This window comes from Anarhichas minor, unplaced genomic scaffold (genome assembly GCF_050575085.1).
Source record: "Anarhichas minor isolate MPS153535 unplaced genomic scaffold, ASM5057508v1 ptg000114l, whole genome shotgun sequence".
Classification (NCBI taxonomy): domain Eukaryota; kingdom Metazoa; phylum Chordata; class Actinopteri; order Perciformes; family Anarhichadidae; genus Anarhichas; species Anarhichas minor.
In genome coordinates, this window is record NW_027466560.1 from 1,215,342 (window position 1) to 1,229,561 (window position 14,220).

At 43.6% G+C, this 14,220-nt stretch overlaps 1 protein-coding gene across 1 annotated transcript in view; it reads right to left on the reverse strand.

Moving 5' to 3' along the window:
• Positions 1-13,351, reverse strand: part of cacna1ib (calcium voltage-gated channel subunit alpha1 Ib) — a 115,671-nt gene extending 102,320 nt beyond the window's left edge. The window contains exon 1 of the mRNA XM_076082962.1: positions 13,011-13,351. Within this exon, the coding sequence (XP_075939077.1) occupies positions 13,011-13,351 (341 nt within the window). The remainder of the gene's footprint in view (positions 1-13,010) is intronic.
• Positions 13,352-14,220: the final 869 nt, after the last annotated feature.

The window sequence follows — 14,220 nt, forward strand, 5'->3', positions numbered from 1 at the left end:
AGTAAACTCAACCACATTAATGACACAGGTCAAGTCATTAACTCATCTTCTGACAAGGACTTACTCCAGCCCTGATACATATACAGTGTATATATATATATATATATATATTTGTTTGTGGTTTTCCTGTCAGAGTGAACCACACGTTTGATCCAAAGCTCCATCAGCAGATTCACTTACATCAGAAACAAATCCATGATTTTTAGAAGGGCCAGACCAAGTCAAGTGGCATCAGAGACAATAACACAAAAGATTTGGATGTGCCGAAAAAAGCGTCGGCGTGGCGGCGCCGTAAAGAGCCGGGAGGCTGAGAGAGTGTGTGTCAGCGGGGGGCTAAATGAATCCTGAACACCTCGCTGGCGTCACTCTTTCTAACCCAGCTCTCTGTCTGTCTGTCTCCCTCCCTCCCTCCTGTGGTGGAAAATTTCTAGGTTAATCGGGAGAAGAGAGTTTTTGTTCACAAATCAATAACAAAGTCTTCAAAAGATTTAAAGTTGTCTTTGTCCATTTATTTGCTTGCAAGTGAAGAGTGCACCACAGATACTCATTCAGCTGTCTGTGGTGTGAGCTTCAACGAGATGCAACATTCAGCATCCTTTTATACCTACAGAGGCCTCCGCCTCACATGACTCCCAAGAAGGAAGTGTCTAGTCTGGTCTTATCTGGTTCATGCAGGTAGCTCAACTATGAGTCGGTTGTGGTTTCTATGTTCCTGTTTTAAACTAGCCTTCCGAGAAGCTGTTTCCTGTTTTAAACTGCCTTTCCGTGTCTTTAGGAGCTGACATCTGTGTCTTCAGGGCCTCTTTTACTTCTCCATTATACCAAGAGGTCACACTATGTTCTTTAAAAACTTTCTATGATGGGTTCTTCAACACAGTGATTGACAGGTCTCTACCAGAGACGTATACGCGTCTCTACGTCGCTCCTCAGTCCAGATATGGTCACTTCCTGTTCACTGGTTGCAAAAAAAATGATGGCGACAGCCGTATTCCGAGATGGCAACGGCAAAATCGTCGAACTTGAGGCTTCAAAACATCAGTCCACAAACCGATGGGTGACGTCTCGATGACTACGTCCACTTCTTCTATAAAGTCTGTGGTTTGTACAAATGAATGGAAGCAAATAAACACACGCACCAGTCAGTGTGCGTTCATCAGCCTCTAACGCTGCAGTTTGCATCCTGTGAGAGATTTTACATGAACCAGACTGTGTTTTTATTCTTGCTTTATCCTGTAAATTAATCTCATCTTGAGTTGGCTGTGAAGTGCTGTTAGCGTCTCTTACGATCTTGTGGGAGGTTTAGTCTTAATCTGAACAAATACAGTTCTCAAGAGAGGAGCGTACCGTTTCCCTTCTTTAGAAAGGTCTAACCAATGGTTTTGTTTGCTTTCCTTTCTGGGTCCTTGAAAAGAAAAATATAATCAAATCAGCACGTATTTAATAAGATTGTCTCATTTGCATATTTAAACACAACATTTCAGAAAAACTTATGATACAAAATATCGTTGTGTCAATGTAAGTAAAGTGTGGAAGTTTCTTTGCTTCTAAGAATCCCTCCGCCTCCTCACATCTCTGACTTCTCTCTGTCTGCGTCTCCCACTCGGTTCCTCTCAGCGGCCGCAGGATTCCTCTAAGACAAGCTCTGCCTTGTTGCTGTGGCAACCGGCGCTGTCAAAAAAATATATATTAGGAAAACCTCTGTTGTGTGTGTGTGTGTGTGTGTGTGTGTGTGTGTGTGCGTGTGTGTGTGTGTGTGTGTGTGTGTGTGTGTGTGTGTGTGTGTGTGTGTGTGCGTGTGTGTGTGTGTGTGTGTGTGTTTGTATTTTGAACGACACACATTTTTCGGTCAACTAAATCATCTGTTCACGATTCAATATCCTGATCGGGGATCCAATCATTTGATAAAACCACCGTTTAGTTTAACAATGAATCGATATATTTTATAAAAGAAGATGCCACACAAGCCTAAAACTACGTGCACACACACACACACACACACACACACACACACACAGACACACATTGTGTGGTTGTGCTGAGATCAGAATACTACGGGTTCATTTAGCGGTCCATCACCTTCTGGGAAACAGACTGAGGCAGATAAACTGCTGCAACAGGAAGGACTGACGGCACGGAGAGAGAGAGAGACAGAGAGAGGGAGAGACAGAGAGAGAGAGAGGGAGAGAGAGAGAGACAGAGAGAGAGACAGACAGAGAGAGACGGAGAGAGAGAGAGAGGGAGAGAGAGAGACAGACAGAGAGAGAGACAGAGACAGAGAGAGAGACAGAGGGAGAGAGAGAGACAGAGGGAGAGAGAGAGAGAGAGAGTAAAGCAGTAAACTGAATCTAACAGCCGCACTAAAGTGTCTTTGAGCGACGGTGGGGAGATACGACAGGAATGGAGTTAGCAGGGAAATACTCAGCGTGCCGTTACAGATGAGATAAGACGGGAAACAGACAGTCTTCCTTCAAACCATCTGTTGGGATTCACTTTGCTCTCCCATGTGTTCTCTCTCTCTCTCTCTCTCTCTCTCTCTCTCTCTCTCTGTGATGAAGTACGCTGCTGATATGATGCAGAGGTTAAGAGTGCAGCTTTCCTCTCCTGCCCACGGACGTCAGTACGCTGCTCGTGTAACCGATAGAACCCACTGACCACCAATCAAACACAACTACTGACGGAGCTAAACATATACTGCGACCAGTGAGACATACACACAACACAACACCATGTCAAGGCACGATGGATGTTTCTCCATCAATCTGCAGTGAATATCTGCTCACTTTTACCAGCCGATGTGACCAGTGACTCCTGTGTTCTGCCAGGTAAAAGTCAATGAAGTCTTGTGACTTTGACGTATACGTCTCTACCTCACTCCTCCTCAGTCCAGATGTGGTCACTTCTGTTCATCGGATGGAAAAAAACGTATCTTTTTTTGACAATTCACTCCTAATACTGCATCTTTTTCCTCATTGATCTCTTTTGTGTTTCACTCTTTCCTCTATTGTTACACATCTGTTCTCTATTGTTACACATCTGTTCTCTATTGTTACACATCTGTTCTCTTCTTTACATGTCTATGTATCTCATCTGTCTGTGTAGAGAGGTCAATTAGTCCTTCTGGCAGTTTGAGAACGCTCTCTCCTCTGCATTTAAAAAACAAATAGTTTGTCATCATCATCATCATCATCATCATCATCATCATCATCATTATGTGGCTGAGACGTAACAAAGTGACACGTTAATACTCACGATCTTAACGAGAGGAACAAGGTGTGGTGTCTGTGGGGACAAGCGTCGCTTTCAGCTTCCTAAATTGAGACGATAATTTCAGTTCACAGAAGAAAAGGAACACAAACATGCTCTTTTACACGCACACACACATACACACACACACACACACACACACACGCACACACACACACACACACACACCACATTAACACATGCCAGTCAACAGCTCCCACCGTGACACAGTGCAGATCGCAGTCACTGGGAGTGTTAATGACTAATGACCTTCCTCTGGGTCTGTCTCCCTGTTTTACAGCTTATAACTAACGTCCCAACTCAATAATACACATTCAAACACTTGTTTCTTAAAAATAAAAAAATCATTCCATCATGTGTATGTAATCCAAACTAAACACCGAACTGCATGTCATTAAACGTAATATAATATTCATGGTGAAGTAAAAAAATCGTATTTTTGAGAGGTAAACAATCACGTTTTCAATTCTTTCTGTTACGGATTTTCAGTTGTGTTTATTAGTTTATTACCAGTTTTAAATCTGAATATTGAAAACACAAACTAACAGATATCGTTTGTTATATAAAGCTTTAATAAGTACGAGAACGTGAGTCCAGTGAGAGACTCTACTGGTCGGTTAAGATATCAGAGAAAAGTTCCACGTCTGTGTTTGCTGTTCAGACAGGAAGCTATAAATAACACACCTGACTTCTGCACATCGCCACACACACACACACACACACACACACACACACACACACACACACACACACACACACACACACACACACACACACACACACACACACACACACACCATCTCTCCACAGGAGCCAGTGTGTTATTTCAGCGCCTGCAGGCCCAGTGGGCGATGCCAAGCTGACAATAATACGTATCGGCAGCAACCAGCATGAAGGCAGAGCAGCGATACATGACGTCAGCAGCACGGGGCCGTCTGCACGTCTGGGCCGAATGCTAAGAGCGTACGACACTACGACACACGGCGTTAGGAATCAAACGTGTGGCGTCCGTACGCTTAAATAAACTCATTCATCTCAAGATATTGCTGGTCGTGGGACTTTGCAGCCTGCACTTGCTTCCAAACACGGTATTTGGCTCTGGGTTGGTTTTTCCAAGTAGAAGGAGGTCATTGAAGTGTTACACGTGGTGCTTATTAATCCAACTGTTTAAAACAAAGCTCACTGAGAGTGACACAACCTCAATCAACCACAGAGAACTCTTGATATCGCTATTGAATCTTTGATTGCTTCCTTTAAACAAATGGGCTAAATATTAGACTTCTAGGTGACGTCACACCACGGAGGTAAAGAGGCCGAGGAGGAAATGTTGAGCCAAGAAGAAAGGTGGATGAGAGGGTGAACTGAAACTGTTGCTGCAGTAGCTGCAGGCACTGAGGGGTCGTGAAGGACCATCTGTTTGTTTTGGCCCTTTGGCAGAACAGAAGAAGGTCTGAGAGAGGATTATGATCTGATCCTCTTAGTTTATTTGACTTGTTCCACCTCTGCTACTGAAAGAAAACCGTAAGCTTTCCCTTCATTAACGGTTGAAGGACAGTGTCACTTTAGTGACCTTATAATACTGTTAAACAAGCGAGATAACCCTCCAATTTAAATTACATCTGTTTTACACATCTCTCTGGCTCACACCTACAGACTGTCCACGGTCCACTCACACCAGTGAGATTCAGCAAATTAAACAGAGAACTGTGCTCTGTGCTCTGTTCCACGGGGCTCCGACATGTTACTCAGCCATCTCATTTGCTGTAAGACGTAAGACGTGTAACAGGACGCTTAACGGGGCAAAGGGCGACCATTAAAATTAATCGCAGCTCCGGCCAAGGAACAAATAGTCTCTTCAGTGAAATGGGATCTGCCGATGCTGTGTGATCAAATAAAGGATGAAAGAGAGAACACAGATAAACCAGCTCAGAAGTGTCTGGTGAAGAGGTTCAAAGGAGGCTTTTTATGAGCAGAAAACAACGGTGATAAAAGAAGCAGAAGGTGATAAACAGTGGGAGGAAGGAACAAGGGACAGGAAGGGAGTATAATAATAATAATAATAATAATAATAATAATAATAATATAGAAAACTATTTGAATATAAACAGAATGATTGAATACATGAATGGATAGAGGGAGCACAGGTCCATGCATGCACCAGTTTGACGGGTAGGTACAGTGACATTAGCATAGTGATTAATACCTTAATACCGGCATCAGCATAAGCACAGCTGCTGGAGAGCATAAAAGAATAAAAAGAGGGAGCTGGAACCCCCCCACATCACAGCTGCTGTCTGCTCCAGCATTGTCCATTCCAACATGTCTGCATAAATAAGTTCATCCATGCTGCACATGTCCAGTCAGGAGAAAAGAGCGTCCCAAAGAGGCAGACTAGCTGTCCCCCCCCCCCCCCCGAGCAACACTCGGATTCTATAGAAACTGACCGCTGCATACAGACTGTCATTTTAAAACCTACACTAAAAACAATCCAGTGAAGTATCAGCTAAAGTGACGGAGAGACGGCGTATACGTCTCTGGTAGAGACCTGTCAATCACCGTGTAGCCCTAAAGCATCCCCTGCTTTATGGTCTGTTTGACTCTAAATGGACCATAATGTACTAAATGAACATCATGCTGTATTGAAGAAGACTTGAAACTAGAGATTGAGACCATAAACTCATGTTTACAATGTTTACTGAGGTAATAAATCAAGAGAGAAGTAGAGTCATTTTCTCATAGACTTCTATACAACCAGAGGAGTCGCCCCCTGGTGGACACTAGAGAGAATGCAGGTTTTTAGGCACTTCAGCATCAGCAGAACTCGAGGTTTCCGCCAGTCCAGGACACGTGGGAACCCTGACTGTCATGGTTCTCCAGAGACACACATAACTATCTCTGCAGGTCTATATAGAGAAGCGTGTTATCGGTAACCATAGATCACACTAGATACACACTAACTTAAAACTCAACAATGCATCGTGAGGACCTCAAACAAACCTCAGGCCTTAGTCCCATTCCGAACACCCCAACGCCAATAAAAAAATGAAATGTCACAAAAACATGTCACAACTTGTCAAGTCAAGTTTGTTCACGTATAGACTTCAACTACAGTCTCAAAGGGCTTCACGGGTGGCTGGAAAACAAGAAAACCAGATCAACATCCAAGACACCAGCGAGACCAATCACAGAGACAGATCATTGCTGCCGTACGCAACCTGCCTGCCATGCACTGCTCAGCAAGAAAGCTACCTTTCAACTCCACTAAAGGAAACACCTGCAGCCGCTGCAGGGGAATTGATTTACCAATCAAACTGATTTTGTTGAGTAGACATCTTGTATAAGATCCAGTTCAGCTGCATTAATCCAATCATCATCCAACCACACAAACCAAAAGGTGTTTCACATCCATCCCCTTGGGTCTAATGATTATTCTAGAACTGCCAAATTGCATCAAGTGAATCCCTTTCTCCTGATGCAGAGCATCAGCCAACATGATAGCATATCCAATAGCCATCCTGATCAATACAGCCCATCCATTAGCGTAGTTATCCTGAATTATCTTATTATTTAACCACCATGGAGCTAAATAAAGTTTTACTGACCATCGTTATCCTCCAATATTCAGATCAACATGTGGTCAGGACATCATTCATGTGTTTCTAGTCTCCGATAATGTTTCATTGTAAACAACCAATCAGTGTTTAAAGCAACAGGAGGAGAGCTAGTAACGTTAGCAGCACCGCTAACGGCTAACCAAGGGAGGTTCACTTCAGTTACATTATGATGCCTTCAGGCTCTGCTCAGTGAACATGAGTACTGGCTGAAGGTACATTATAACGTTATCATGATGTGTTCACATGTCATCTGTAAAATATAGTTTTGGTGAGAAACTTGAATAACTACTAATGACCAGATTTGTTTTTATCAATAGAAATACGGTATTGTATTTCTTTATCATTTGAATAGTGTCATTTTATGAAGACATAAAAAAACACTGTAGACGACTATAACAAAGTAAAAGTATAACATTTAGAATTTGTGATGGTTTACTGACTTCAGAGCGGTGGTCTACAGTCTGAAGTCTGGTAGACCAGCTGCTACAACCAAACAAGACAAAAGAGGGATCTGTATCTGCCAATAAGGATTATTCATATATATATGTGCTGAATATCTTTGTCTGTTTTTGTGTGTATGTGTCGGTAGATCTGTGTGACAGTGAGAGTTTGTGTGTATGTGCAATAACACCAGTGGCACAGAGGGCCACATGTGTTGGTCCACAGGAGATTGAAAGTGAATTGGAAGCTATTAATCTGAGCTTCCGTTGCCATCAGATTTGGTTTGGAGCAGAATATATATATGAACTCCTCTTGCTCTGTTTGTCTCTGCACAGACTGCTTCTCCTCTCATTCTCTGCCTTCATCCCTCCCTCCTTCATCCCTCCCTCCTGTCCAACACACAGGTACAGGTGTAGCTGTGGAGAGCAGCATTTATCATTTCAAAACCTTTGGAATGATCTCCATTATTCCCTCCTCCACAACGCTCTGATTACACCCTCTCTATGTCAACGGACGCTGCTGTGTTTCTGCTAGTTAACGTGATATGTGCTTCACTGTCAGCCCGGCATCAGTGGAGCCACACAGACTGTGGATACAATGAGAGTACTCCCTGTTGGAAGCAGCTTTGTGCAGGGAAGAGAAACCATGGCCGTGACAAGTTTGCCTTGACGTTTCATTTCTTACGCGACTACGCAGTCGATTCAGCGTGGGAAATGTACAATTTTGCAAAAACAAATACAAATTTCACAAGGATGGTAAGACTGCTGGCAGCACCTCACCTCAGCAGAAAACCCAGTTCCAACTAAAGTGTTTCTCTTAACCACGTCTGTCTTGCTCCTCTTATTCAGAGAACTGAATTGTTAAAGTGCTTTTTCAACCACTTTCAACATAATTCACCATGAACGCCTTTGGGCAGCAACACGGTTAAGATTCAACGAGATGAAGTTGTTGTTGTAGCTACACGAAGCGTACTGCTGGAGGAAACAACTGCTCATCGAGCAAACAGATGTTAACAAAAAGACTTTTAAGCTTAATGAAAGACAATTTATGATACAAACATTGAATCAAACGACTCCCTGTAATATGAGAGGATGGTAGTATTGTAGATCACACTGAGAAGCTGCTCTACACTGCTTTTTTGTTGCCTTAACGTCAACATAGTCAACATAGTCCCATAGATTTGCATTGACCCTTCAAAATAAAACCATGAATAGTGTGTTTTAAGTGGTATTCAATTCCTGCAAGTACCCCAAAGGTAGGCTACATCTTAGGTAATGATGTACACACATACATATACATAATCTGTATACTTTCATACATTATTTCTAAAACACAGCCCATAGTGTTTGTGTAAAACATCCAAAGGTTCATGAAGATTAACAGACCATTGCTATTGCTAATAAATGGAGCATGAGAGGGACAATGCCCGCTGAGCTGTCCACAATGAGGACTTAATGGACAGCGGGGAGGCCACAACGGGGAGGCCACAACTGTCTGCCGCTCAGCGGGGCATTTCCCTGGTAGCAGCTGGGGGGTGGCTAATACCTGGAACAATTATTACCATCCCATGAGGTTCTCAATGCAATGTAACCGTAAATAGGACCGACCTTGGATACAACTTGGCAACGGGAGATATTTCTAGGCTCAGCTCGTAGAACCCTTCGGCTACGAGCTACGAGCCAGGAAGACAACATAACAAGCTAGTTATCCAGCCATGTCACTGTTTTTAGCAAGATTCAAAGTCAATACCATTGGGTACGGTTGACAAACAGTACATATAATTCAACTAGCAGACTATCCAGCCATGTCATTGTCCACAAATCAATATCATGTTTTCACACAATCCTGACTAAAATAACGCTAACACACGTTACGCAGAAAGATTCAAAGCGTCATAGCGTACGGTTGAAAACATTTTTACGGAATGTTTAACAAGACCGGCTAGCTATGCTGCTAGCATTCATTTTGATCGGTTAACGGACAGTTTCACTGGAACTACACAGTAGGAGTCCATCAACAGGAATCAATGGACACCCTGTTGCCGATCAGATTGGAGCATTCAGCCGGTCCATGGCATTATAACTGTTGATATCCAAACCAAAACCAAATGCTGAAAGCTTCACAGAGCGAAGAGCAGACTTTCCTTTTACAAAAGAAAGCCATCGGAGTTTACTGCAGTGTTACAATTATCCATAAATGGTGCTCTGGTGCACATGAACAGCATTGTTTCTGTAGGGCACTGAATGACAGTATTTATTGCTGTGTTAATTAGAGCTTTGTGCCCACCCAGGCGTGTTCCTGGGTTCAGCTTTTCATAGTTTCACTTTCACAGATTCATTGTTACGAGCTGCTGTTTCACGACTTGGCAAATTGAGAAGTACACTTGCATGTAAATACATTTAAAGTGTACGTGTATACACTTGTACCAACGTAGAGTAGACTTACATTCCTATTGTTGATAAGAAATTGTCAAGTACACTTAAAATGTAGCGCAGCACACTTCACATCGCAGAGAATACATTGAATAAGAAGACATATACGAGTGCATTTAGTGCACTGGGACACAATTATGATTTATACAACTGCAGTTAGAAATGTGGACTTATTACGGTACACCTCCGTACCGTGCATAACACAACCAACAAACAACATAATACAAACAACCTGATTTAACTTCATGGGTATTCTTTCGAGGCTGTTATGTTGTGTTACATAAAGGTGTTATGAATATTTAGTCTCATTGATATTAATAGTCCTTCAACCAGTGATATCCACCTCCTTTACAACAGCTCTCTTGCTTTCTCAAAAACCATTGCTGGCACAGTGTTTTCTCACAAGGACAGAGTGAAACAATGGTGAAGTGGACATATCGGTGAGTGTGGATGAGGATCAGCGACGACAAAAAAAAGTGACGCACGAATAGAATCCGGAAGTAAATTATGTCAAACTGTGATCGGGAATAAATCTAGAGCGACAGAAGTCTGACCCGTCTATCCGTCGACTGCCAAGTATCCAACTCTGCCTCACTGACGTCCTCTCTGAGCTTCGACGAAAAGATTTAACACAATGGAAACTACAAATGATTTGCTGTCCAAGAGAGGAAGGGTGAAGAAGAGTGATGGAGCCAGAGGGAGAAGTGGGAGAGAGGGGGAGCTGAGCCACTCAGAACTCCTGAAGCACCAATAAGTGGCCAACAATCACTCTATTTCTTTAAAACTCTGAGTACTATATCTCTCTTTAGAGACCCCTCTATAAACCACTTCAGCTCTTCCACTTCAACACTATGTATGTTTTAGCCACCTTAGCTGAGGAGCTGACAAACTGGCGTCAGCATTAGCAGCCGCTAGAGTAACTCAAATAAAGTCAACAACATAGACTGTTTCTAAGAAGTAGGACAAGTTCTGCATTTCTTGTTTTCTTGCAACCAGTGAAGGGAAAGCTGTCAATCACAGTAAGCCCCGCCCTAAAGCATACCCCGCTTTACAACCAGCAGAGGCATACAACCAGAGGAGTCGCCCCCTGGTGGACATTAGAGAGAATGCAGCTTTAACACATGAAGCAACGGCTTCACTTTGGAGAACCGGAGGTTGCCGCCTAGTGAACAACCAACAGCTATCAGCGGTGAACGACTGCTAGCTTAGCACTCCTGCTTTAAAGATTTGATATGAGAACACAGGGCTTTAAAGTACATTTTTTGCAGCAAGTGCCTTTCGGTTTATTCTCATCATGTACATGAGAAGAATCCAGATGGATTATAATATATATTATAATTCACTTGTGAGCGGAGCAGAGGAACAAATAACAGACAAAAGCCAAAGTGTTTTTCTCCGACCTGAACGGATGGCTCGCCTCTCCAACATTTATTTTCCCGCTCTAATTTCTGCTGCGTCTTTCTCTCCAGTTGGTGATGAATGAAGCTGAAGTTGATGTGATGTTTGCTTAATGTGCAGAGTGTCTGCAAAGAGAACATCTATTTCAATCTCCTCCTTTCTCTCCATGACAGGAATCACTGATATCAGCTCTTTGTCTCTGGGGAGAAACAGCTTTGCTTCTCCGCTCACATGCTCACATTAGAGCTGCACCATATTGGAAAAAATAATGTCTTTTTTATTGCATTTTATATTTTATGCGATATGAAACATAAAGTAATGGTATAACAAATGTTTTTTTGCATGCAGAGCCGACGTGTCCGTCAGCAGCAACACAGTCTGTGTATCCCAGATCCCTGAAACCAGAGTTGTGTGCAGCAAGAACAAATGTTTGAGCGTGACGTGTTTGAGATCATTTGCCTCACTTGACTTGTCGCACGTCGCACCATGTGACTAATGCACACGCACACATTGCGACGTCAACGCTGGAGCGATTTATCACATGCAGACACATAGAAACACACACACACACACACACACTATATGTGTTGTATTCCTTCCCCCACCTTCACACCTCTCTTAAACACTTACACTGCCAGTCTCACGTGTTGTCTGTTTCCCTGTTTCTACGACCCACTGTCATCTTTCCATCAGTATAACTTTCCTTCTTTCCATCGTTTCTCTGAATCCTTTCATTCGTCTCCTTCTCTCTTTCCCTTTATTAGTCTCTGCCAACATCAACCAGCCGGTCATACCTCTGCTTTGTCTGCTCACTCATTCTTCACTCGGCGGCGTTACAACTTGGAGGAATATGAACTCTGTGTTTGGGGAGTCGGCGTGTGTGAGTCACACATGACCTGATGCTCTTCAGACGCTTGATAAGAACCGTCTGCCTGTGCTGCCCTGTGTCACTTCTTATGAAGGGCAGAGAATAGATAGAATACACAAAGACTAAGATAAAGACATGAGTCCTACATCACCTCGCACCGATCATTTCTGCTCACACAAAAGGCGGAAACTTTCACTTCAAGCACTCTGAAGTAAAAGTTGACGATGCTCCATCCAGCATGTCTCAATGCTGCCTGTTAGATATGCAGGAACAACAGTTATGAGTTGCTTAGAATGAGCAACATTTATCCAGAGTTTAGGTGTAATGATAATTGCAAGCAAATGTAATTTCGATGAAAATCAGTCATGAAGTTATAAAGTTACAGTGGTTATAACTAGTGTTATTATCAATTCAATAGGACTGGTTGTGTGGTGGGCCTCTACACAACACCACTTAGATTTCTATAGCACAAAGGTAAAGACGCCTTTGTTTTTATCACCTCCCTCGCGGCTCGGTGAATCTGGTTTGCGCTGTTTTCCTGTTTCTCAGAGAATATTCATGCAAGACTGACAAAAATAAATGTGTATAATATTAGCATTTTTCCATGAGCATTGCTGACACCTTGCTGAAATGATTGCTACATGCGTCACACGTGTGTTTGGAGCAGAATGCGTCATGCATCCATAAATCCGACTCGTAAATGGTATTTAAACCTGCACTTATCTGGACCTGGATCCAGACCCCCCATGCACCACCTGGGGGCAGCTCACACGTGTCAGTTGAGGTTGAAACATCCAAAGCCAGGATGTTGTGTCGGCTGAATCCGTCTCTCGTTAATGGGAGACTAAGAGTGATACGGCCTTCTTAATGTGTGACCTTAGAGCCTAGAACCGGGTGATGATGACTAAATGAGGATGGACTCAGATATTAATCGGCACTTTTGGAGATAATCCACACGCTGACAGCACCACCGGTGACGGTGTGAAAGGATATGGGCTGGTGACCATGCGGATGCAACAGCTGCGAGGACATGTTGTCTGCTTGAGGCAGAAGAAGACCACGGGTGCCAGCTCCGGGTACGGCACCACTAACACACTGGTGTCGCTGCTGTCGTCGTCTCCATCGTCCCCGTCACACTCCACCACGTCCTCCTCGTCCTCCTCGATCCTCTCTTCCTGAAGAATCCCTTCCTCCTCTATGTCCTCCTCTTCCTCCTCCTTTGTCTCGCGGTGCGGGGAGGGCCTGCGGGGGGAGGAGGAAGTGACGGCGCCATCGGAGGTTGCCGCCGCCGACGGTGTTGCAACGCTGGGGCCCTCCTCCTCCTCGCTCGTCATGGCAACGCAACAGTCTGGGGGTGAGAGAAAGAGAGGAGACGTTGAAGTTACAAACATTTGTGTTTTTAAACAGTCAAAGTCAGTTTACTGACAACTTTCATAGATTCTTTTCCTTTCAATAATGGTCATAATGAATCATAATCGTGACACCCGGAGCTCAGCTTTGCGGTGCTGAACTTGAGTTGCTGAAGCTGACTGAAGGTCCGTCTCTCGTCCCGGCAGAGTAGTCTCTTAGCGGCGGGGAGTGAGGCTAGCTAGCTTTTATTCTTCCCTCATTTGTGGTCTGAAGACATCAAGCATCAGGGGTCAAGGGGGTCCATGTGTATGGGGTTCCCTCGGCCAAGACTTTCCTCTTACGTGCGCTTCTCGTCGTGAACTGTCCCGTTACAGAGACGTACAGTAAGGACGAGTACGACCGGATTGTCTCACAAGCAAATCTTAAACCACTGAAATGCTGAATCATCATCAGACGATAGCCACTGGCTTCTGTCTCTCTTGCTCTTTACTGAGCCACTTCTTTTAACTGCATGCAACCAAATCGTGATCAATCGTGATCGGTCGATACTGCACGCTGTAAAAACAGACACCAGAACGCCTCCGACGGCAAAGTATTGTCCAGTCACCTCCAGATAGACATCAGATAAACAGTGTATTCACTCACTTTAGAGGCCATTTCTACCAAACACTGCCTTTTTAAATATGATTGGGACATAATCCGCCATTTCACAAAGCAGTGGGTCCCCAGTGTCCCCAGTGTGAAAGACATCAAGTCAACTTTCCCTGCACACCTGTAGACTGTAAATAAACACATAACACTTGAATAACAGTTAATAATGTTTGTTTGTTCGTCATATTCTAGTTTTTAAAAA